General features: G+C 36.4%; 1 protein-coding gene across 8 annotated transcripts in view; it reads left to right on the forward strand.

The window, feature by feature from the left end:
- LOC111154116 (pumilio RNA binding family member 2) overlaps positions 1-26,828 on the forward strand; it is a 101,795-nt gene that overhangs the window by 14,327 nt on the left and 60,640 nt on the right. For 5 of the 8 annotated variants that reach the window (XM_022513510.1, XM_022513511.1, XM_022513513.1 and 2 more), the window contains exons 2-7: positions 9,921-9,989; positions 17,618-17,726; positions 20,783-20,970; positions 21,529-21,698; positions 24,862-25,132; positions 25,374-25,467. In XM_022513510.1, coding sequence (XP_022369218.1) covers positions 9,939-9,989; positions 17,618-17,726; positions 20,783-20,970; positions 21,529-21,698; positions 24,862-25,132; positions 25,374-25,467 — 883 coding nt within the window. In that variant the 5' untranslated portion in view covers positions 9,921-9,938. Of the gene's footprint in view, positions 1-9,920; positions 9,990-10,994; positions 11,074-11,345; positions 11,349-17,617; positions 17,727-20,782; positions 20,971-21,528; positions 21,699-24,861; positions 25,133-25,373; positions 25,468-26,828 lie in introns of those variants that run through there. The other 3 variants (XM_022513517.1, XM_022513518.1, XM_022513516.1) reach the window with 2 other exon arrangements.

The raw sequence follows: 26,828 nt of genomic DNA on the forward strand, positions 1-26,828 counted from the left end.
TTTTTTTTATAGTTGATTTACTAAAATCATGATTCAGACAAGGTTTCCATATTTGCCTTTGAACCTCTTAATCTGAATAATACTCTTTTCTATCCTCTCCCTTTCCATATTCTGGATTAGATGATTACTTCTTGTGTTATCTGTTGACTTTGTGCTTTTATATTGCTCATGTTTCTGATAAACAGTATTTAGATCTGGTGACTTTATTAAAGTTTAGTGGGTTACTTTTTTGAGATAATTTTTCGTAGGTGGTGATGCTGTTTCATATTTTATCATGGGACATTTATTTGCTTATTTTACTTTTAAGATGATAGCATGTTAAATCACATAAAATGTTAATTTAGAAATACTCCCTTTGGGGGAGCTCATTTCATAATGTATCTTTGATATTTCACTTGTATCTTTGACTCATTAGGATCACTTAGTGTTATCTAACAGTTTTTTCTAGCATATCATCTTTACTTCCATGTTAATTTGACCTGCCTCTCTCAGGTGTTACCTAAAAGTGTCAAAAACCAGGATTGATTGAGGTCGATTTAGTTTGGAGATCTTCTCTAAGCAGTATTTCATGTTTCAAAATAAAAGAATTTCCTTAAGCAGTATTTTATTTCTCCAAAAAAAGCAATTATATGAATGCCTTGTAAAACAAGAGACTTCATAAGGTGGCAGATACATGGTAATTTACCTTTGAGAGAATTTTAAGGAAAAATTGCCTCATATTTGCCTATACGTAAGTTAAATATTTATTCTATTTTGCCTCTTTGAAAATATGTTCTATGTGAGATTTATCCTCAGAGAGCTAACACAGGCTTGCATGGAAATACTTGATAAATTTGTATTTACTGTCTAAATGCTGATGTTGGAATAATCTAATTTCTGATCTTGCTAGAAGATTTGAGGTAGGGCCTTTGAAGAATTCTGGTTTCTGGAATCTATATTAATACTCAAGTGTGTGTGTGCACGCACATGCATGCCAAATTTCATTCAAAATGTAAAACTTGACTTTTCCTTGGTGTAGTTGAGTCAGTAATACTGATTGGGAAAACAAGCCTATATAATTACCCCATGAAGTATGTGGACAAACAAGTAGCAAGTATTAAAAAATGTTAGTGTGGTTCTTGGCTCAACTACTAGAAGAGCTAAGTGACTTGTTCAACACCATTGGAAAGGTATATGATTCAAGGGAAACAAAAGCAAAAATGAACTTACTGAGACTTCAAGATAAAAAAACTTACAGGGGACGCCTGGGTGGCTCAGTTGGTTGGACGACTGCCTTCGGCTCAGGTCATGATCCTGGGAGTCCTGGGATCGAGTCCCGCATCGGGCTCCTAGCTTCATGGGGAGTCTGCTTCTCTCTCTGACCTTCTCCTCGCTCATGCTCTCTCTCACTGTCTCTCTCTCTCAAATAAATAAATAAAATCTTAAAAAAAAAAAAAACTTACAGAAAGGAAACAGTCAACAAAACTAAAAGGGACACTTGAGAATAGGAGCAGATATTTGCAAAGGAAAGGTTAGTATCCACAGTCTATAAAGAACTTATCAAACTCAACACCCAAAAAACAATGAATGCAGTTAAGAAATGGGCAGAAGACATGAATAGACAGTTTTCCAAAGAAGGCTTCCAGATGACTAACAGCCACGTGAAACAGTGCTCAACATCACTCATCATCAGGAAAACACAAATCTACCTCATGCTACCTCATACCTGTCAAAATGGCTACAGTTAACAACACAAGAAACAAGAGATACTAGCCAGGATGCAGAGAAAGGGGAACCCTCTTGCACTGTTGGTCAGAAGGCAAACTTGTGCAGCCACTGTGGAAAACAGTATGGAGGTTCCTCAGAAAGTTAAAAAAAGAACTACCCTGTGATTCAGCAGTTGTACCACTAGGTATTTACCCAGAGATACAAAAATACTGATTTGAAGGGTATGTGCACCCCAGTGTTCATAGCAACATTATCAACAATAGCCAAACTATGAAAAGAGCCCAAATGTCCATCAACTGATTAATGGATAAAGAAGAGGTATATATATGCAATGGAATATTAGTCAGCCATCAGAAAGAATGAAATCTTGCCATTTGCAACGACATGGATGGAGCTAGAGTATATTACTGCTAAGCAGAATAAGTCAGCCAAAGAAAGACAAATACCATATAATTTCACTCATGTGTGGAAGTTAAGAAAGGAAACAGATGAGCGTATGGAAGGGGGAAAAAAGAGAGAGGGAAACAAACCCTAAGACACTCTTAATGACAGAGAACAAACTTAAGGGTTGATGGAGGGAGGTGGGTGGGGAATGGGCTAGATGGGTGATAGCTATTAAGGGGGGCACTTGTTACAAGCAGCACTGGTTGTTGTATGTAAGTGATGATCACTGAATTCAGTTCCTTGAAACCAATATTGCACTGTATGTTAACTAGAATTTAAATAAAAAATTTTTAAAGCCTCAGCATTTAAAGTTACACTTAATAAAACGTGTATACACACACACACACACAAAAGAAAAGTGTATGATTCAGTTCATGCCTCCAGAAAAAGTAAATTACTAGGTGTTGATGGTGATTAGCAGAAACTTGCAATGTTGGGGCTCCTGGGTGGCTCCGTTGTTAAGCTCCTGCGTTCAGCTCAGGTCATGATCCCAGGGTCCTGAAATCGAGCCCCTGCGTCGGTCTCCCTGCTTAGTGGGAAGCCTGCTTCTCCCTCTCCCATTCCCTCTGCTTGTGTTATTTCTCTAGCTGTGTATCTCTCTGTTAAATAAAATCTTAAAAAAAAAAAAAAAAAAAAAAAACTTGCAATGTAAAATCTTTGAATGTTAATGGTCTACTACAGATACTTAAGCCTGGATAGGTTTACCTTTCTCATGGATAAGAAAAGGTATTACTAAATAAATTTGTTGGTAAATTTGCCGAAGTGATTTCATATGCTGAAGAAATGAAGATACTCTTAAGAACTTTAGCTCCTGTTTGTTTGCAGTGGATACCATTACAGCTCAATGATTATGTTCATTAAAAACTATCCAGGGGTGCCTGGGTGGCTCAGTCGGTTGAGCGTCTGCCTTTGGCTCAGGTCATGATCCCAGGGTGCTGGGATTGAGCTCTGCCTCGGGCTCCCTGCTCAGTGGGGAGTCTGCTTCTCCCTCTGCCCCTCCCCTCTGCTCGTGCTCTCTCTCACTCTCTCTCTCAAAATAAATTAAATCTTAAAAAAAACCCCAAAAAACAAAAAAAGGGGCACCTGGGTGGCTCAGTGGGTTAGGCCCCTGCCTTTGGCTCGGGTCATGGTCTCGGGGCCCTGAGATCGAGTCCCACATCGGGCTCTCTGCTCAGCAGAGAGCCTGCTTTCTCCTCTCTCTCTCTCTGCCTGCCTCTCTGCCTACTTGTGATCTTTCTCTGTCAAATAAATAAATTAAAAAAAAAAAAAAAAGAAAAACCTGTCCAGGAAGGATGATTACTAAGAATATTTCATACGCCTCTTAAGTAACTGTTCACAATGGCTTATAGTTAGTTAAGTTTTCATGTAATTTTGTGTTTTTTGTAATCGATGCACAAGTAGCCTTCAGGTGTTACAGGACTAATATGGAAAAGTAGTGCCAGTGGGAAGTTGTTATCAGACATTTTATGTTGATAAATGTCTTCCTTGTTGCAGAAAGTCTGAAGAAGAGCCTTGTTCACTATCCCATTAGAGTGAGCATTGTGTATTAATATATATGAAGGATTTATAAGCAGTTACTATCCAATACTTGGTTTTGTGATCTGAATTTGCATTTCGTACCATAAAAAATAATTTTTTTTATTCAAGATATATTGACCATTTATAGATAGCTAAGACACAGTTCCTAGCCCCTTTGGCCCCAGAGCTTAATTTCTACTATCGCCTTAAAGTAGAACTAATTATATTACTATGAAAATGTGATTAGTGTCCTGTGGTAGTAGAAAGTGCTTTAATACCATTTATTGTAGCTCTGAGTGGTTTTCCCCCAACTTACTTTTTATAGTAGGCATGTGGTGAGGAATTGGATCAGATGTTGTCTGAGAAAAATTAGTACTCTTAATCATATAAATGTACTTACTAAGGCATATTCTTGTTTTTTTTTTTTTTACACAAACTTACTTGAAAACCTTTTGAATTATGTGTTAGTAAATATGAAAACTTAGAACTTAACTAAGTTGTTGTTTGAGGTGCTTTATCTGTTTTTCTCATGTAATTAGCAATGATGCTGCCTACAAAAAGTTGGCTTTTTTGTTAAATTTTGGAATTTCATGGGACACTGTTGTTATCTTAAGGAAACAAAGAATCAACCTCAAACTTAACTTTTTAATTCAGATTTACCTATGATTACACAATGTCTTGGCCATAGAAAAGTTTCTGTTATGTATCTTCTAAAGGAACCAGATCCAGTTATTTGTTAAAGAAATAATATTGGGGGAGTTTCATGGCTTAATGTCGCAAACAAACAAACAAAAATGAAGACAGACTTTACACCGCAGGCAGTACTGTGTACCATAACTCTTGGATACATTTTCTTCAGATTAACAAAGTCAGTTCAATATGCGTACCTGGATGCTAGATACTCTTGTTGCTTGTTAGAAGAAAAAAGTGCTCTTTCTTCCTAAGATCTAACCATTCCCTATAAAGTTGTTAAATTCATGTCCAAATTTTTTTTCTCTTACCACCAAATGATACCAAGATTTGTAACTGCATAGGACATACAAGATTGGCATTTTTTAGGAATTTTGAGAGTCCCACTTAATGGTATATGTGTCAACCCCCCACCCCCTCAACTTTACTCTGTTACTAATATGGAGATTATTGGCCTGAGAGTTTATGTTTACTTTCTGTCCTGTTGTTTTGCCCACTTTCTCCTCCAGTCTTTTCATGAGTGAAAAAAATGGTAGCACCGTAACCTGCAAAGCTGAGTTCGAGTGTTCTACAGATTTTGTTTTCTTTTGTATTTTAAAGCCTTTTCCTCATAACCTACTGAGTCACCTCCATTTAAATGTGACCTATAATACTATTCATTAGAAGAAGAAAATATTCCTGGGGATAGTATAAATGAAAAAGCTGGAAGCAAAGCCCTAATGTTTAACTTTTGGCTTGCTCATATTTGAAAGTGGATTATCTGCCTTTGATGTTTTTGTGTGTGAAGCAGTCAAACCGAATCCACTAGAGCAAAGATCAGCAAACTGTAGTCCAGATCCGGCCCACAACCTGTGTTTTTTGGCTCACTTTCTAGAATTGGTTTTTAGATTTTTAAGTGGTTGGGTGGAAAAAGAATAACATTTTGTTACACATAAAAAATACGCGAAATCCAGATTTCACTATTCATAAGTGAAGTTTTATTGGGACACATTCATGCTCATTTATTTTGACCTGTGGCAGCTTTTGTGCTACACAGGTGTCGTTGAGAACAGAGGTCATATGACCTGCCAGAGCTAAAATGTTTACCGTCTGGCTCTTCCCTGAAAGTTTGTTGACCCCTCCCCTGGGCATGATTGACCACAAAAGAGAGAATGGATCCTTGAGACTTGGCACATGTATCTGGAGGTTCTTTAACTTACAACCTCATTTATTTGGACCACAGATGAAAACCTGGAAGTAACCAAAGAAAGGCTTCAGTAAAGCTCTGGTCCTTATTTACTCTTGAGAAAATTTCTTGTCTTCTACTCTGGTGTTTTCATTTTTCTTAATAAAAATCTCCCTCCCGGGACCCCTGGGTGCCGAGCCACCCAGTCAGTTGAGCGTCTGTCTGCCTTTGACTCTGGTCATGATCCCAGAGTCCTGGGATCAGGTCCTGCATTGGGCTCCTCGCTCATCAGGGACCTTGCTTCTCCCTCTGCCTGCCGTTTTCCCTGGCAGTGTTTTCTTTCTCTTTCTCTTTAATAAATAAATAAAATATTAAAAAAAGATTCCTCTTCTTTGTCTCATGGACTTGTAGAAAGGTAATAAAATACAGATAAATAGATGAATAAAATGGTGTATTCTGATCACTTAAGGACTGTATGAATTTTGGATTATTTACTTTCAGTCTTTTTTGTGTTTTCAAATACTTACTTGAAAGAGCACACCAGTGAGCATGAGTGGGAGGAAGTGCAGAGGGAGAGGGAGAAGCAGACTCCCCTCTGAGCTCGGATCCCCAGCACCAGGCTCGCAGGACTCCATCCCAGGACCCCCAGATCATGACCTGAACCAAAGTCAGATGCTTCACGGACTGAGCAACCCAGCCTCCTCTCCTTTCAGTCTTTCTTAACATTACTATCTAAGCATTTTCTTAATTTCAAATTCAAATATTTTTAGTAGTTACATGATACTCCATTTTATAAATGTGTTGTGTGGCAGTTATGTGGTTTATAATTTCAGAATTCCTGTAATCTGCAAGCAACACTACTGCAAGCATGCTTGTAATAAAGCTTTATATATATTTACATATTTGTCTTTACAGGTTGTTTCCTTTCGGAGACTTCTCAGTTTCCAGCATCTCTGGTTGCCCCAAAGTCTGTCCTTTGGTTCTTCAAGCCTTTAAGACTGGATTCTTTTTTTTTTTTTTTTTTTTTTAAGATTTTTTTTTTATTTTTTTGACAGAGATCACAAGTAGACAGAGAGGCAGGCAGAGAGAGAGAGAGAGAGAGGGAAGCAGGCTCCCCGCTGAGCAGAGAGCCCGATGCGGGACTCGATCCCAGGACCCTGAGATCGTGACCTGAGCTGAAGGCAGAGGCTTTAACCACTGAGCCACCCAGGCGCCCCCCAAGACTGGATTCTTTATAGGAATTTTGGCACCCTACCTCCATACCCAGGCCTGTCCTCAGGCAAAAAAAGCCATTAAAAAACTCACTCTATGCCAGTCCTTTAAGTGTAGGCTCTCTTCTAGTTTGTTTTTTGTTGTTTTCTGTTACCTTCAGGTTTCTGTTTTTCCAGAGTGTATAGGTATCTGCAGAGGATTTAGGTTAAAGGAGCTACACCTCCGATTACCAGGAAACCTGTGCGATTCATTTTAACTCTTTTAAGAACAGTGACCATATTTTAACTTTTTTTCTCTACAAAATCTACCTGTGCAATTCATTTTAACTCTTTTAAGAACAGTGACCATATTTTAACTTTTTTTCTCTACAAAATCTAACACATTGAAGATGTCCAGTAAAAGCTTACTGAGTAAATGAAAGGGTGAATAAAATACTCATTTTGTGAAAACCATTAATGAATCCAGCTTTTCTAACAAGAGAATAGCTTATATGCCATCCATATATCTTTTTTGATGTAGTATCTGTTCAGATCTTTTGCCCATTTTTAAATTGGGTTATTATTTTTAAAGATTTAATTTACTTATTTGGCAGATCACAAGTAGGCAGAGAGGGAGGCAGTTGGGGAGGGAAGCAGGCTCCCCGCTGAGCAGGGAGCCAGATACATGGCTTGATCCCAGGGCTAAAGGCAGTCACTTAACTGAGTAGTCACCCAGGCTTCCCAAGAGTTTTTTTAACATTCTTGATACAAGTCCTGTATTGGGATATGTGATTTCCAAATATTTTTCTCCTGGTCTGTGGTCATTTCATTATTATCAGTGGCTTTCATATAGTGTGTTTTTATTAATTAAGTCAAATTTTTTAGACATCGGTTTTTCTTTTATTGACTCTGGTTTTGATGTTAAAAATCATTACCAGATGCTAGGTCACACAGCTTTTCTGTTTTTCGAGAAATCTTATAATATTAGGTGTTACATTTAGGTGTATGATCTGTTAGTTAATCTTTATATTAAGATGTAAGGTATGTGTTGAGGTTCATTTTTTGCATATGGATATATCATTGTTCAAGTATCATTTGATGAAAAGATTGAAGAGCTTTTTTAATAGCTAACTTTTTTTAAAAAAGATTTTTATTTTTATTTATTTATTTCATAGACCGAGAGATCACAAGTACGCACAGAGAGAGGGAGAAACAGGCTCCCCGCCAAGCAGAAAGCCCGATGCGAGGCTTGATCCCAGGACCCTAAAATCATGACCTGAGCTGAAGGCAGAGGCTTAACCCACTGAGCCATCCAGGCACCCCAATAGCTAACTTTTAAAAAAAGATTTTATTTTTAAGTAAGGTCTGCACCTAACGTGGGACTTGAACTTACAACCCCAAGATCAAGAGTTGCATGTTCTATGGACTGAACCAGTCAGGCACCACTTTAATAGCTCAGTTATGAATGATTATGTACCCAGCACCAGTTTAAGTGTTCTTTGTTACCTTTTTCAGCTTTTACAGTAAGCCGTGTGGCAGCTGCTACTGTTACCCTCCCATGGAGAAATGGAGAAAAAAGTTTAGGTTACTTGTCCAGAGTTCTAGAGCTAGTAAGCTGTGAGAACTATAATTTGAATCCAATTCTGTCCCCTTGTAAGCTTAGGAGTTTGACCTTTATAAGTCAAGGATTAAAATATAGGAGTTACAGGAACAAAGTATAATTCAGAAAGATAACTGATTTGGAGATGAATAACTGGTTTGGAGATTAGATTATATGATGGGAAGATGGGAGAGGATCATAATATTTTAGGTAAGAGATGGTGGTAGTCTAAACAATCACACAGCTGGTGGGGCACCTGGATGGCACAGTTGGTTAAGCGTCTAACTCTTGATTTTGACTCAGGTCATGATCTCAGGGTGGTGAGATCAAGCCTTGTGCTGGAGCTGAGCCCGGGGCAGGGAACCTGCTTCAGATTCTCTCTCTGCCTTTCCCTCTGCTCCACCCCCCCCCCAAAAAAAACCTTTAAAATGACACAATAATAACCAGACAGATGGAAAATGGTTAGATATAAGTGAGGTTGACATTAGTGACTGGATATTGGTGTAAGAAAGGAAAGAATTAAGTTATAAATGGGGAAGAAAGGAGTAAAGTTGAAATTTTGCCCAGGGAATGGGAGGAAGGAGATAATTGGAAATTTTTATGAGAAGAGAGATTTTGGTTCATAAATAGAAATGTTAGAGCCAGGGTCCTAAGCATATATATAACAATGAGTGTAGATTAGATTGCACGGGGTAAAGGGTACAGGGGAGACTACCATGGATAGAGTACTAGGAAACACTAACATTTAAAATGACTTGAAGAGACAAATGGAAGTCTGAGAAAAAGTCTGAGAAAAAGCAGCTGGGGGTGGGGGCGGTGTGAGTAGAAGAATTTTAAGAGACAAAGTAGGAACAAAGAACTCCTCCCTTACAGGAAGGACTGAGTGCTTTGTAATGTCACATGCTATGGATTTTTAAAAAGAGAGAGACTGGTTGGGGGAAATAATAGGATTATATTGTAAGACCCCAAAGCTCGGAAAGCTAAATTTGTAGTGGCCTCAGTGTTGAGTGATTTTTCTGCCACAGTGCTTAATGGTAGGAGGTAAGGGCCTCTGACTCAAGAACACATTGTCATGTGAATGATAAACTAAACAATTAGAAAATTGTCAACAAAATACACTTTAGTTTTAGTGTAAGGAGAAGGGAAAGGAGCTTCTCTTAAGGAAATTTTAATACTTTTCAGTGAAATTTTTTTTTATCATTGGTATCAGATCTACAAATAATGAAGTGCTGAGAAGTTTTGAAAAATGTTAACTGAAGTAAAAAAGTAATTTTGTAATTGAAACTATAACAAAAAATAGACTATTTTAGTATTTGAGCTTGCTTCTTTTCTTCTTTACTTTCCATCTGTTTTGTTCAACTAGTAGGGGTTTCTCTTGATACACAGACTAGCCCAAGAACTTTTGACCCCAGGGTTTTAATTTTAATTTTAATACAAATTGCTATTATGTGCTCTCTTTAGGAAAATCTGTCTTCATAGAGAAATCAGTTTTTGCCTGTCTCAGCTCATGCTAATAGCAGTAATAGCAGCAATATAATATAAAAATATTTGATGCAGTCTATTTAAATTTTTCTTTTTACTAATTTTTGTTTTTGTTATTCAACAGGTTTGATTTGTGGATGAAATGAATCATGATTTTCAAGCTCTTGCATTAGAATCTCGGGGAATGGGAGAGGTAAATATTTATTAATACTGAGAATGTATATCTCACATTGATTATTTGAGCCGTTGAGACTTATTTTTGAAAACCATAAATATTCTTGAAAATAGTGGTTATGTCTTCCACATGTGGGTTTTTTAAAATTTTGGATTATACAGTTTTATAGTTGTGGTGATTTCAATTTTTGTTTTTGTTTTTTTAACCCCTAGTGGTAATTTTTAGTGAGATTGTGTGGAGTTGATTTGATTGACTTGGTTTAGATCATGTTTTATATTTTGGTAATGAACAATAATTACTTTGCTCTGAAAAGAGCCTTTCTTTATCCTTGTCCTGCTGTTTTATATATGTATGCTGTTTGCTTTTGCCACACTTAATTGTTCACTATTCTCTCTTCTAAAAAAAAAAAAAACTCTCCTTGTTCAGTGTTTGTTTAATAAACTTCTAATCCTCTACAAGACTGTACTGAGAAATGAGTCTTACCTATTGTCCCATTGCTATCTGTAATAGAATTACTTCCTCTTCTGACTTCTCATAGATCTTTGTACATATTTTTATTATATTACTTTGTTACAGTTTTTATATTAGTCTCTTATATAGATTGTTAGCTTTGAATAACTGACACATAGTGAGCATTCTGAATTTTTTAACAGATTTTATCAGTCCTGTTAATATATGATTTTCATTGGGGCATTCCATTTAACTGCACCATTACATAATTTAAGGCATAAAAAATGCTTAGTTTTCCATAAACCTAAAGAATATTTAGAAAACTTTTTAATTGCTTATAAAAACCCTTGTGGTCACATCTTTATTTTGTCGTGTTCTATAGTACTAACATAATTGGACTTTGCTAATAGAACATAACCGTGAACAGACATAAGATGTGTAATAACTGCTTGCTCCTGGAGATTATTTTACTTTGGTAGATTAGAGACCTTCCTGAGACTCACTCCATCCAATGCTGTGCTCTTCAGATGCAGAAAAAGAGTCCAGTCACTCCTCTGGGCCACAAGAGGGCACCCTGCAGCTAGCTAACCCTTCCCTTCTCCAGAACAGCGTTTTCCAAAGAGTTTGTCATTTTCAGAGGACTGATTTAAGGGTGAGTTAAGGTGCTTAAGCATAAGTATTGCCAAAGTAAACTTGTTAGTCTAGTGCATAAGGTAAAATTCTGGTCCCTAAGAAAGATTTGAAAGAGGGAATAATTTTTTAGTCAAACAAAACAAACTAGAGCTTCACTGCAGTACAGTGGCTACTTAGGCTTTATTTACGCTATGGGCGAATAAAAAGAAGCAGTTGAAAAGGGCTTTTTGTTTTGTTCCCTGCTACTTGTTTTCTTAGGTTATTCTGCTTTCTAAAGACCAATCTTAAAAGCAGGTTTGAACAGTGTTTCAGCCAAATCTGTGACAAACTTGAACTTGATTTTTCTTTTTTAAGATTTTATTTATTTGACAGATCACAAGTAGGCAGAGAGGCATGCAGGGGGTGGGGCAGGCTCCCCGCTGAGCAGAGAGCCCTATGCGGGGCTCCATGCGGGGCTCGATCAGGACCTGAGCCAAAGGCAGAGGGTTTAACCTACTGAGCCACCCAGGCACCCCTCGAACTTGAAAGAACAAATAAAGTCACACCATTAACTTAATTATCTTAGACCCACCCTCCCCTCCAAGCACTTTACTTCCTACATCTACGTTGTGTGTATATTTACCGATTGGCTCATTTCCCCCCTACCTTTCCAAATAGTTGATAAAGGTAAAGACATCTTTGCAGATAAAAAAAAAAAAGTTATCAGAAACAGTTGGAAGAGTTTGGTTAGTTATTTGGGGGTGGAGGAAGTATACTTGAGGTTTTTGGAAAAAAGAAGCTGGGTTGGAATAGTATGTTAATCTAAACTTAAAGCTAGGCTTTCTTAATGGAAATTTCAGATATGCCGAGTAAAAATGGCTAGGGTATAAAAGTGGCGAGGGTTAAGACTGCCTGCTTTTTTGGGCAGATAGCAGTACATCAATGCTTCTGTGAACTTCATTCAGTAGAAATGTATTTTTAAATAAGCTGTTATCGCTAATTATTTTTTCTTAACAGTTTACCAACTAATTCTGTTAGCTCTAAGAGATAGCTAAGAAACCTCAGGTTTCTGTCTCTGGGTTCTCTCTCCCACAAGCCTTTCTATCTTTCCTCATCTCACAGGCAGCAGGGAACCTTCTGGGATTTCCTTCTTTGCCTGTCTCTCTCTCACCAGTCTTCTCCTCCTTTCCTGACAGGTGAGGTTTTTTTGTTTTTGTTTTATCCCAGAATTCATTCATTTTAATAAATTAAAAATAGCCCTGAGTTTCTGGCTCTTCGGTTTTCTAAAATTGCTTGTTTATTTTTTTAATGTGACATCTTTTTTTAAAGCATTGCCCTATTCTTGACTTTTTCTTCAAAAATAAAGTTTTCTTTATTATATCTTAAATTGTTGTAGATCTTTAATGTAGGAAGCACTGCATTATGTATAGGACTGTTTTCAAATGTACTGGGTTTTATAGATTGTGATACCTTTGCTGGCCCATCATCAGAAGGGCAATCTTTTCTATTTGGTCATCCAGAAATGGGAATAGATCTGTATTCATCCATTCATAAACTCATTCTTTCCATATTTTTCATAGCATGTTCTTGTCAAAAAACACTGATTTGTATTACATCATATTGCTTAAAAAGAGCAAAGGAATTCATAGGAGGTTGAACTCAGCTTCATTAGTATAGTGTTTTAAAACTAGACTGCAGAGACGCATATCTGTTATTTTATACACACACTCTGTGTTCCTGTTTATTTTTTTTAAATAGGGGGAAAGAGGCCTCTGCCTGAAATTCTTTAGGAAACCCAGAATTTAAGTCACTGAGTTAATGTGTTTTATTTGAGGAGTATTCATAGCTTAGTATGATAAATAATGCCCCCTCCTTTCTTACACAGTATGTGTGTATGTATTTATTTATTTATTAAGGTTTTATTTATTTATTTGGCAGAGAGAGAATGAGAAGTCACGAGGAGGCAGAGAGGCGGGGGGGGGGGGGGGGGTTGCGGAGCAGGCTCCCTGCTGAGCAGAGTCCGATGTGGGGCTCCATCCCAGGACCCCAGGACCATGATCTGAGCTGAAGGCAGAGGCTTAACCCACTGAGCTACCCAGGCACCCCAGTACACAGTAATATTTAAAGAAAATTATATGCCAAGATCCCAGGTGGTGTGGTGAAGTGGAATACTGGATAGGGGAGTAAGGAGACTTCTGTTTTCCCTGATCTACCACTAGTGCTATGACCTCAAGTAAGACTGGCTTCTTTGAAGACAGTAATAAGAATTATCTTTTGTATGAATTATATGTATCTCAAATGTTACAGCTCTGACCTGAGCTTTTAGGGACGACTGGAATGGAAACCAGCTACTTGAAGACAGATCATAGTTTTGTCTACATAAATCTTTATCTTAACAATTCTACCTTAAACTTTATCCACTATAATGAATACCCACATTATATAGGCTGAATAGCTTGATAATACCATTAAAGTTTATTATATCTAGTGGCATTCTATTGAGAATTTTCAGAAATGCTGATGATTTAGACTGATTGAAAAGAACCGTCTTCCGTGGTAGTTAAGTGTAAGGAGAATGACAGTGTAATTACACAGATTGATGGATTCAAATCCTGATGCTGCCACTCACTAGCCACATGTATAACGTTGGTTCTGTTTCCTCATGCAGAATGGGACTGTATTAGGCATCTGTTGTTTATTTCATGATCCACCTACAATACTCAGATGGACTTGAAAATATAATGAATAATGACCTAGTTCTTAAATCAGCCTGTTAAATGTTGCTGGTTAGTATGTTACTTATATTTTACAGTATTAGAAGATTACTGTTTTTTAGTAGTAAAGATATCTAATATTTATGTGTCTGCTGTGTGCTAGATACTGTTCTAAGTAGTTTACTTACGCTATTTCATTCTAGCCTCAAGAAACTCATGACAGTTGCTTTATTATTATCCTTACAGATGAGGAAACTGAGGCTCAGAATGGTTAATTACCTGGCCCAAGATCATGTATAGTAGTGATGGAATGGATGCCTTGACTATTTACAATAATGCTTCCTATTGGAAGTGATGACGTCTAATGTTTTCTGTTAAAGCATATTAGGAATGGAGAAGATTTGGTGAAGTTGTAAGATTTGAAAAAATGAAAAAGTATTGCTTTCTTTTATTAACGGAAGAGATTAAAGTCTGGAAAAGCACTCTTCTGGGGTTCTAAAGAATTACCTTGTATTTTTTTTTGTTGTCTACAGATTTAGTTATTAACATCTGTGCCTCTCTTTTCTGAATTTCCATTTATAAAGAGAGTCATCTTACATCCTGATTTGCCCAGACAGTCCAGATACATATCTGTTGTCATGGCATAATTATTATTATTACTGTTTTTTAAGATTTTATTTGACAGCAAGAGAGAGAGAGGGAATACAAACAGGGGGAGTGGGAGAGGGAGAAGCAAACTCCCCGCTGAGCAGGGAGCCTGATGTGGGGCTTGATCCCAGGTGCCCTTGTCATGGTATAATTATTAATAGCACCCCCTTCCTCAAAAGTGTCCCCCACTTTGGATTTTTATGAACACCTTAATTTAAAACACCATATTGTAGACATAAAACCTTTCAAATTCATTTGATTCTTAGGATTATGTTAATTTGGTTGGTTATGTGATTTTTATGTAACAGTTTGCATTAAAAAAAAACAAGTACACCTCTAAAATTCTAGAGGAATTTATTACATATTTTGAGGCAGCATGCTAGGTTTTGACTGATTTCTTTGAAGATGGAGAGGGCAAGCCATAAATGCTTCTTGAAAGAAAGAACTAATAAAATGGTGGACAGCTGGGGGATGAATTTTTATGTTCACCCAGTCGTTTCTGACTTGTGAGGACAGAGTTGCAAGTTGACAAATACTGAATTGATTGACCTTGGTTTAAAGCTTCTGTGAATTATGGAACTAATACGAAGTGGTAGTGGATCATGTATTGTACAGATCTTTAAGATCTCTTAGCCCTTGTTTTCTATAATATTCTTCCCCATTTCTACTGTAGTAAAAGAGTCTCCAGGGGCAAATCGCTGTTGCTATTCCAACCAGCATACTGCCTAAATCTTTTTTTTTTTTTTAACTGTTCTATCCTGAATTATTGCCTTCCCCTATATTTAGCTCATTTTAATTTTATTCTTGGTCACAAACTAGTAGTTTCTGAAAGTATTTGGAATCGATGTCTAAACTGTCACAAAAAGTTGTTTCTAGAAAGTACAGGCCTCTGTTAGAAGAAGTGTTAATTTTATTAACTACTAAATTGTTTTCCTGTGCATGGTAACTTACACATATTTGCAAAATGAAAAGATATTCTTAGTATAGTGCTTGGCAGAAAGTGGGCATATTGGATAAGTGCTTAACTTTTTTTTTCCTAGTTGTATAATTTTGTATTTTAAAGCAGGGATATATGAACTTCTCTACTAAAGCACTGCATGGCACTTTATCACAAAGGCTTTGGAATGGTCTCAGAGAGTTTCTATTATTTCTGCTACCTTAGAAGATAAGTTTTAAGTCTTAGAAGACTTCTGTGTCTATGATGACTGCTTCTATTAAGTCAAAATTTTATTCTCAATTCCTTGTTACTGTTACTTTGATATTGAGTCTTTTTTCATGATGTATGAGATAAGTTTATTTTCTCAGGAACCATAATTTTAAGGATTAAGTTGGGTTTTACTATGAATGAATGTTCAGTTATTTATATCAAGTATAGTGTTTTAGTATTATATTAATCAGCTTTGCATTTTGTTTGAGTACTTACATGAACCTTTTATAGTGAGATTTAAAAAAACAACAATAAAAAAACCCGAAGGAAGAGGTTGCAGATTATTGTTTAAAATGTCTGTGCTTTAAATACAAATCATTTGCAGCCCAGGATGTTCCTAACGTGGAAAAATTATTCTTTTTAAAATAGCAGAAGTTGCTTTCCTTTAAGGTCAAATCTATTTAGTTTAGCAAAAAATCTGTAGATTAGGAACATGCACAAATTGAACTTTCCCCCCTGCCTTCAAAGCTGCTTCTGTAGTACTACCATTTACCTTATTACCCAGATTTTAAATTTTATCAGTCTCCTCCCCATTTGTAATCAGATTCTGTTGACTGCTACTAAATACAAAGAACTCTCAAACCATTTTATTTTTCTAGTTCTTTTGTTACTACCCTATTTCAGTTCTTACCATCTTGGCCCTGTCGTAGTTCTGTTAAACTGATTTCCTTGTCTGTAGTCTAGAATATCCATTATTCTTATAGCTTACAACTTGAGTTGTTTTCTAAAATGTAATGTCACTCTTAACAACCTCTCTGGATTCCCTTTACTTCAAAGTAATGTGTACTTTTCTTTAGCTTGTCTTTAAGGCTCCTCAGGATCTGATCAAGAAAGCTTTACCAGCATCATCTTTGACATGCTCTCATCTGTTCATTCATCTCATACCTTGTTGTACACACAGTGCAATTTATTAGGTTGTGCCTTTGTTCATGATTTACTTTATCTTCCTCACCTTCCACTCACACTTTCACCACCCCCCACCCCCAGTTTTATTTCTCAGATCCAGTTCAGGTTTTACTGAGTTTGTTTTATTACATTTAGTATATTTGTGAGCTCTCTGAAAATAAGGTTACCAAGCCCCTAAGGAGGCAGACACAGGTAATTTAGTGTGATAAGTGTAGTGTTAGAAGTATACAGATTTAATTATGAGCACTGAAAGAACAGGGTACCTAATTATGGGCTGAGAGGGAGGAGGTCTTAAGAATGCTTATTTAAAATGCCAAATGCATGTCTCAGAAAACCATTCTATTGTTTTCAGACAGACATATCCCCAGTCCATCTTCTCTGAGTGTCAGGGAAGGTAGAGAGGAGAGGCTTGGATAAGTATCATTAGGAATTAGCCAAATGTACATTTTGAATAACCAGTGAATCATTGTATCAACACAGTTTTAATGTGCTGTGTGTGTCATATATATGGTAGATAGAGCATGGGGCTTTTAGATTATTTCAGAAGTATTTGAGGTTCCTTTCTGTGTATCTTCCACCATCCATAGGTTCCTGATTTGGAATTGATAGATTGCTAGCATTCCAGACCTACGAAGAGTTATGAAGTTAACTTCCATTGAATAAGTGAAGTAAAAGTGAAGATGAATTTTCTATCATGGAAGCTGTGGGATAGGAGGTGATCCAAGGGCAGTTCTTGGAAGTAAAGGAGAGGTTTTCATCTTTTGTATAGATGTTTTTATTTATATTGAATACAAAATTTAGTAAGTTTTTAAAAAAAATTTACAAAGAAAGTCACGTGGTGGTAAAACCATTTCAAATATATAGACAAGTCAGAAGGGGACTTTGACTAGGGTTCAGGTTTTAAATTATTAGAGCCAGTCCCCAAACATTAAGTTGGGATTATTTTCTTTTTAACAAAACAAAATAGAAAATAGTTCTCTCTGAATTTTCCTTAGTATTGAAAACTAATTTCATATTGGTGGTAAGTTTGCTTTCACAAACCACGTAGAATTAGAATAAATTTGCAATTAGAATGAAACTTAAATTAATATTTTTTCCCTCCCGAATAGCTTTTGCCTACCAAAAAGTTTTGGGAACCTGATGATTCAACAAAAGATGGACAAAAAGGCATATTTCTTGGGGATGATGAATGGAGAGAGACTGCCTGGGGAACTTCTCGTAAGTTATTGCTGTTATGTGGGAGAATTACGACTTGACTTAAATTTTTTGAAACCCTGCCTATCCCCGGACAGTATTTAGAGCAAATTTGTGATGTCTTTGTTGAAAATTTTGTAAGTCATTATAATGTATATTTTTAATATAAATTAACCCTTATCTAATGGTCTACTTGATAATTAGAAGCGTTTGTTACAGTAAAATACTACTGGATGATAAACTAACCTTAAATTTTGAGTGTAAATTACCTGGGTGTTTCTTTATTCTCCCTCTGCCCCCCCACCTTGTGCTTTCTCTTTCTCTTGCAAAAATAAATAAAATCTTTTTTTTAATTAATTTTTTTTAAGATTTTATTTTTTTTAATTTGTCAGAGAGAACAAGCAGGGAGAGCTGCAGCCAGAGAGAAAAACAGGCTCCCCACTGAGCAAGGAGCCTGATGTGGGACTCAGTCCCAGGATCCTGAGATCATGACCTGGGCTGAAGGCAGACACTTCACTGACTGAGCCCCCCAGGCGTCCCAAATACAGTCTTTAAAATAAAATAACGTGTGCTTGAAAACTTGACTGGTAGACATGTTTTGATTTTTGTTTTGAAGGTTGAGTGCTTAATTACTTTATTTACTAGAACCAAATATTTTTTAAAGCATTCTGAAGCAAAACATCTTGAGCACAACATGGTAATGAGAGATTATTTCTAAGATGGATTTGGTATGTTCTATTTGGAGGACAAGCAATAAAACATTTAAGCAACATACTTATATATTTCTTTTAGTGTCAGGTTTGTATTTTGAATTTCTTGTGCCACTTCCTTCTGTAACTTAACTTTTTTTAGTTGTAGGGATAAAATTTTAAAGATAAATATTAGTCTTTACCCAGAGATATGAGGAAATTAGGAATGAATAAAAAATGAGAAGTTATTTTGTTTATAGAACATTTATTGAATGCCAAGTATGTACAGATATGAGTAAGATATTCCTTGTTCTAGAGGAATTGTTCTAAAGAAGAGTCTTTCCATGACTGCAGGAGACTTTATCATATAGTTAGTTTCTCTAGCTGAAGTTACCTTTTCACCCTCATGTTCACCTGTTTTTTTGCTCACTTTAACTCTTTACCCTTCATATCACTTCCTTTGGAATTCACTCTAACACTGGGAAGGATTAATGTCCCTTCTTTCAGTTTCCATAGTATCCTGGGTCATTTTTAATGATGCACTTTTACTCTGTTATGATTGCTTTATAATAAACCTGTGATCTCTTTGAGGGCAGGAACTGTCTTGTTCTTGGATTCCCCATACATAGTACAATGCCCAGCATACGAGAGACTATAAACCAACATTTGAAGTATGTTAATGAATGGGTGAATGATTGAATGAAATATTATAATGACTAATTCCTTATAGATAAAGGTACTACAATGGAAATGTTTTAATATGCCTTAACAAAAGTAGTAGTCACTTAAAAACATAGGGTTAATGAAATGGTGGCTGAGTAGTACCACTGTGATAGTTCAGCCTCTTAAGGACTAGACTTAATATTGAGTATTACATGTGATAACAAATGAACCAGAGTTAGCTTATTGGTGCCTTAAAAAAATTTTTTTTTTGGTAAATCTATTTGAATGTTGCCTCAAATGTTTTATTATATTTGTATTCCATTTGTTCTCTGATCTTAAATATTGTTTTTTTTCTTTTTGTCATAAAAATGTGTAGAAAAGGGAGGCAAAGTGGGGGGCTTGGGAGGGTAGGGAAGGGAAGAAATGAAACAAGATGGGATCAGGAGGGAGACAAACCATAAGAGACTTTTTTTTTTTTTTAAGATTTTTATTTATTTATTTGAGAGAGAGAGAAATCACAAGTAGGCAGAGAGGCTGGCAGAGAGAGAGGGAGAAGCAGGCTCCCTGCCGAGCAGAGAGCCTGATGCAGGCCGCGATCCCAGGACCCTGGGATCATGACCTGAGCTGAAGGCCGATGCTTAACCAACTGAGCCACCCAGGTGGCCCTCCATAAGAGACTCTTAATCTCACAAAACAAACTGAGGGTTGGTGGGGGTAGGTAGGGAGATGGTAGTTGGGTTATGGACATTGGGGAAGGTATGTGTTATGGTGAATGCTGGGAAGTGTGTAAGCCTGACAATTCACAGACTTGTATCCCTGGGGCTAATAATACATTATATGTTAATTTTTTAAAAAGCATACAAAATGTGTAGAAAGGTATTCATACCAGATGAATAATTTTTTTGTTAAAAATGAAAACCTTTAAACTGGGAGGGACTTTTGTTTATTTATTTATTTATTTTAGAAGATTTTATTTATTTGAGAGAGAGCACACAAGCTGGGGGAGCTGCAGGTAAAGGGAAAGGAGAAGTAGGCTCCCTGGCAAGCAGGGAGCCCAATGTGGTGCTTGATCCCAGGACTCTGGGATCGTAACTTGAGCTGAAGGCCAATGCTTAACCAACTTGAGCCACCCAGGAGCCCCTAGAAGGGACTTCTAAAAATAATGTTTAGGTGACAGTTTTTACACCAAGAATAGAAAATTCTCTGATATTAACTGATTTTTTTCCAAACTTACTTGTTTGTGTTTATAGTCGTACAGCCGTGTGTTCTGAATCCATCCAGTATATATAACTATGAGCTTGAGGTGTGCCCCTGCCAGTTTAGGAGTTACTGTTATTCTTCTAGGTTTCACTTCTAAAGGTTTTTGTTTTGAATTATTATGAATCACTAAGAAAGCTTTAACATTTAACAAGATGCTTATTGGCAGCTGAGCCTTTAGGTTAACATTTCTGTCTCTATTGACCTTTCTGATTCGATAGTTCTTTTATCAGCTTTTAACCTTTTTTTTTTTTTTTTTTTTTTTTAAACCAAATGACTTGCTTTCTGTGTTCCCAAGAAATGTGCCCAGGCCAGCGAGTCTCAGCAGTATGAAAGCTTTTTATCAGGATCATAATAACATTCAAAATAAAACAAGATGCTGATTTTTTACCTTAATATGTTAATTTATGTAGATACATTTTGATTAATTTAAACGTACAAATGTATAATTGTGTTCTTCCTTCCAAACAGACCATTCAATGTCCCAGCCTATTATGGTACAGAGAAGATCTGGACAGGGTTTTCATGGAAACAGTGAAGTAAATGCAATACTGTCTCCGCGATCAGAAAGTGGAGGCCTTGGTGTGAGCATGGTAGAATATGTATTAAGTTCTTCTCCTGCTGATAAATTGGATTCTCGATTTAGGAAGGGAACTTTTGTAAGTATTTTGAATAAAGAAATATTTAATAATTATTCAGTGGTTATTTGGTTTTCTTTAAGTCCATTTATTTTTTTGGCTCTTCGCAGAGTTAAAGGAAATCTTGGTGCTGTTGGAGCTCTGGTTTTCTTCTCTTGGCCACTTCTTGAAATACATGAAATAGAGAACCAATGGGAATATAATCTTAGCCATGTTACAGATATCAACCATATTAGTTAAGAAACATAATTTGCAAGATTACAGTTCTTTATTCATGGTAGTGCTTGATGTGGAAGTAACTAAACAAAATCATATGCCTTAAGTAGAATTTTAATCTTGTCTGTGGTGTTACTGCTTTTCCAGCACCGCTATAGTTAAGGTTGCCTTAGCCCTTCTGTTATAAATCACTGTTTTGTGCTCAGTTTTTTGGCCTTTGATACATTAGTTGATTACAACATTAAAATAAGATACAATGCTTTTATTGTTTACATGCACTATAGCATAGTTTTAGGTCACCTTATGGTGCCTTTTTTTGTGTTCTATTAAATATTCAGAATCAAACAGATTCTTTTTCCTCAGGGCACTAGAGATGCTGAAACAGATGGACCTGAGAAAGGAGATCAAAAAGGCAAGGCTTCTCCATTTGAGGAGGACCAAAACAGAGATCTTAAACAAGGAGATGATGATGATTCTAAAATAAATGGCAGAGGTTTGCCAAATGGAATGGATGCCGATTGCAAAGATTTTAAGTAAGACTTTAACTTTCTCAAGAAGAAAAGCATATCTTCAGGGATGATACTACTAGTTGATGTGATTGATTTAGACATTTTCCAATTTTGGTTTATTTTATTTCCCTTTGTATCTTGTGTTAATCTAGTAGATTTAATTTTTTTCATAAGGAGTATTAGTTGATTATGCACCATTTAAAAAAAAATAATTCCTCAAAATAGTCTCAAACAGTGCATTTCATTAAAGGAGTAATGTTAGAAGTTGCTGTTATCTTTCTGCTAATATGATAGTCTAAATTTTAACTTTTTCCTCCCTGCTAAAATTTAGTGAATTTTAGGTTTAATCTGGTTTTTCTTGGCAAGACTCCTTTGGGGTTGCTCTTGAGCAGCTTTCTATGGAGTTTCCTCTTCCTTCTATCCCTGTATTGTATCCCCAACACCCCCCACCCAGTCTAACTCCTAATCTCAGAAATGAGGAAACAATTATTTTAGGAGCTGTGACCTTCCTTATTAGTGTATATGAATTTATGGTAATACTTAATATTCCTGAATTTAGGAGGTAGGGAACATATTAGAGACTTTAAAAAGTTAGCTTTGCGCTTAGAATTCTTTTAAGTTGTAACGTTTCAGTTGTTTCTTTATGGCAGTTAAGTAAGTGTTTTCTTCTAGCTTTGATCTCAGATTAGGCAGTATATACATTTACCTAGATAATAGGGAGTTGTTTTCTTCATACTGAATTCCTACACTTTACACTTCATTAGTCAGATGCTTTGGGGGTTATACCTGAAAAATGAGCTGTTTCATTGAGATCCTGTGAACCGTGGAATCCCAGTTAACTGAGTATAACCATATATGTGGATGGTATGCTTTTACATTCATTGCCTTTCATTATCAAAAGCAGAGTAACAATGCTGTTTAAAACAGTGCCATTTGTGTCTGTTGTAAGTGCAAAAAAGCATCCAAAACCAGTAAACCTCTTTGATAAGAAATAAATTTTAATGTTTTTCAATTTGTTTTAGAACCTTATCCTGATTTTACTTCTCTGCAATTACCTAATCTAAGTTTTAGTCAAGGGCATATATTTAAAACTGAGTTGATTATGAGCCCTTCACAGTATGCATTTATAATTGAAGTGTTAATACACCATTAACTATAGCAAGAAAATAGCACCACTTAATAGCGCAATGCCTTTTTTCTATTATATCCTCTATTTATTGCCATATTAGAGTTGTTTGTTTGAAAGGCTATGCTTCTCCATAATATGAAATTTACTACATTTATTAGCATTCCAATTTTACTCCACTAAGTTTGGGGTATGCATTTAAAGTTGTTTATGAAATATTCTAGATACAGTATTATGCTTGATAGTGTACAAATGTTTTGGGCTAATAGCTGTGGCCATATGGTCAGGTCACTATGCTAACATATCACTAATATGTACATTAATTGATACCGCATCAGTATATAATCACTGGAGTGTAGAACTGAAAGGAAGTGAAGAACTATAGCAAGCTTTATTTTAAAATTAAAGAAGATCCTTTCAGGTTTTTTTTTCCTTCCATATATTCTGAAAGAAAAACCTTCGAATATTCACATGAAAAATTAGGTATGGTTAAAAGGGGAAAGGAATTAGAAATTTCTTCTAAATATTGCAAGGATAGTGGTTGATTTTTAAATAAAATGTAAGTTCACCTAAATACCTGGAAATCAATTCTTACAATTAAGTAATTTCATTAAGTAATTACTTTGTAAAATGCTCCTTACATGTTAGGAAATTTATCTTGATGTGAAGCTCCTGAACATGGGGGAAGAGTTACATAAGTGTTAACAACTGGCCCTGAAAGCCAGGTAAAATAGTTACTGTTACTTACTTAATGTACTTAATGTTTGCATATACTGTGAGCTCATGTTCTCAGAACAAACTTACTTCTTGTGAGGGAAGAGATCTTGCATAAAATATTTCTGCAGAAGAAAAGACACTGTAAATGAGGATAGATTATGTCTAGGAATAAAGTAAAAATAAGGTTTAGACCATGAAAGATGTTGATAAAAAGGGAAAAGCCGATGCTCAATAATTTTTTTGAGAAAATTAAAAAGGCTTGTTAGTAGGGGAAATTGCTGTTTTAATATGAAGTGTATACTCTTTTCTATTGTTGGGCATACTTAATTCTTGGTAAATATGTTATAAATTTCTATTTCTTTCTGGTGCGCTTTTTTTTTTTTTTTTTTTTTTTTGTAAAGATTTTATTAACTTGGTTGACAGAGAGCAGGAACACAAGCTGGGGGAGTGGGAGAGGAGAAACAGGCTCCCCGCTGAGCATGGAGCTCAACTCGGGGCCCTATCCCAGGATCCCAGGATCATGACCTGAGCCAAAGGCAGATGTCTAACAACTGAGCCACCCAGGCGCCCCTCTTCCTGATGATTTAAACTGAAACATTTTTGTGTGATAAAGATGGTTTTTGGAGAGTTGTCATAGAGGCTTTTCACACTTCATTTTTTTGCCCTTCCTTACTTGAAACAATAAGCACAAGAAGATTATGTCTTTAGTCTCATTTAAGAAACTAAGGCCTGGAAGATGAAATGATGTGCTCAAAACCATATTTAAAGACAGACTGGAGTCAGCCTTTGTCTTAGTTCATGTCCTTTTGCATTGCATCTCATTTTACACTCTGAAGTCATGAAAGCCATCCTTTATGGCCAGTTTTGGTTTTTTCCTGAACCATTATTAAGCAGGATATCATGGCATAATTTTATGCTGGTGAACAAGACCGGAAGTGTGGTAGGTGGGTTTTGGTTTTGAGTCTTCCCATATTTGTCACTTGATAGTCTGCTATTCACACTTACCATTCATTTTGTCTGATTTGAGAAAAGTTTCAGGTAGTCTAAGCCTAAATTGTGATATTGGCCAATTTTCTTAAGTGTAAAATTGAGTTACATCTTTATGCTATTCAAATTAGGGAGAGTGATTGTTAGTAGTATGAACAAAGCAAAACCATGTCTGTTCTTAAGAGGAAGTTAAATTAGAAAAAAATGCTGAAGTGGAGTACGTTAGTGACCTGGTGTGCCTGATTTGCCCTCTGTATTTTACCACCATTTGTTTTTCATGATTTTCCTACTTTTCCATTCCAACTGTGACTGACTGACTACTTTTACTCATAAAGCCTTTCTGTTTTCTTTATATAGTCGTACTCCTGGAAGTCGTCAAGCCTCTCCAACTGAAGTAGTTGAGCGCCTGGGCCCCAATACTAATCCCCCAGAAGGATTGGGGCCTCTTCCTAATCCTACAGCTAATAAACCACTTGTTGAAGAATTTTCAAATCCTGAAACTCAGAATCTGGATGCCATGGAACAAGTTGGTCTGGATTCCTTACAGTTTGACTATCCTGGTAATCAGGTACCCATGGACTCTTCAGGAGCTACTGTAGGCCTTTTTGACTACAATTCCCAGCAGCAGGTAAAGCATGACCCTTCTTTAAAGAAGCTCCTCTTAACTGTGTGTTGCTGTAGCCTGAAGTGCTGTGAGGCATTGACCTGAATAACAGGAGTATTCTTAAATACTTGATGTTTTAGAAAGAAAATGTTTTTATGGTTGAGAAAGTGATTGAGATCAGTGTTAAAATACACTATTCACAGCTTTCTAAATAGAAATGAAATGCTTTGAGACTAATCTTGGTATTAAATATTTTCTCTAATAGCTCTTTCAGAGGACAAATGCGTTAACAGTTCAGCAGTTAACTGCGGCCCAGCAGCAGCAGTACGCCTTAGCTGCGGCGCAGCAGCCACATATAGGTGAGTCCAACCGCTTCGATGAGACTGCTAGAAAGTCTTGTGTTAGTGTTCATTAGAACGCTTCATTTTTCTTTTATTGAATGGTGTTACGTCGTGATGTTTTAAAACATTTCATTGATATCAAAGAGTAATTAATTACATGGCAAGAATAAAGATTAACTAGGAAAGAACCGTTTCTGATTATTGTATCCTTGATGAAATGAAAATCTGTATAGCTTGATGAAAGCCGTCAGCACATAAGTTTTTTTTCCTCAGTGTGAAGTTGAGTTAGACACTTGGAAGTTCAAATGTAGGTCTGTTTATTATCAATCAGAATGTTTATTGGTTTTTTTTTTTTTTTAAAGATTTATTTATTTATTTGACAGAGACGCAGCGAGAGAGGGAACACAAGCAGGGGGAATGGGAGAGGGAGAAGCAGGCTTCCCACTCAGAAGGGAGCTCAATGTGGGGCTCAGGACCCGAGCCTAAGGCAAACTCCTAACACCTGAGCCACCCAGGTGCCCCCAAAATGTTTATTTTAAAGAATTATATCCCCAAGAAAATTCCTTAAAATGTTTTCTTCATTAAGTTATTTGGGTGTTTGACCTTTAGCTTTCAATGTGAATTACTGTAATTATGCATTTGTTACTGCTGAAGCATTGGTACATGTTGTCCATGTTGGGGTTTTATGTTTGTTTTTTCACTTTTTTTTTTTTTTTTTTTTTAAATAATTATAGATTCACATGGAATTGCAAGGAGAGTACAGAGAGGTTCCCCACCAGCTTTCCCTATATGGCTACATCTTACATAATTATAGTATAGTACCAAAACCAGGAATATGACACTGGTAAATGTATATGTGTATATGTAGTGTTATTTTATCACGTGTAGACTTACATAACTGTTTTTATGCCTGATTTTAGCTGATCTTAATTTATTTTCTTGTTGGAGAAGGTGTGACTATTCTCCACATAATCTATGGAAGCAGGCTGGGGGCGGGGTGGGGGGAGGTGATAGAAACTAAGTTGATTCTCTTCCCTTGCCTTTGTATTGTTTTATGTCAATCCAAGAAGGTCTCCTAGGTCCCTATTTTATTTTTGGTTTTAATCAAAGGTGACCACATGTTTCTGGATGGTTTCTTTCTTTCTTTTTAAGATTTTATTTATTTATTTGACAGATAGAGATCACAAGTAGGCAGAGAGGAGAAGTGGGTTCCCTGCTGAGCAGAGAACCCAATGCAGGGCTCGATCCCAGGACCCTGGGATCATGACCAGAGCTGAAGGCAGAGGCTTTAACCCACTGAGCCACCCAGGCACCCCTTCTGGATGGTTTCTAATAGCAGCATACATTCTTTGCCCCCAGATTCCTTTCTTTCTTTCTTT

Source organism: Enhydra lutris, unplaced genomic scaffold, assembly GCF_002288905.1.
Source record: "Enhydra lutris kenyoni isolate GAN:26980312 unplaced genomic scaffold, ASM228890v2 scaffoldscaffold35, whole genome shotgun sequence".
NCBI lineage: Eukaryota > Metazoa > Chordata > Mammalia > Carnivora > Mustelidae > Enhydra > Enhydra lutris.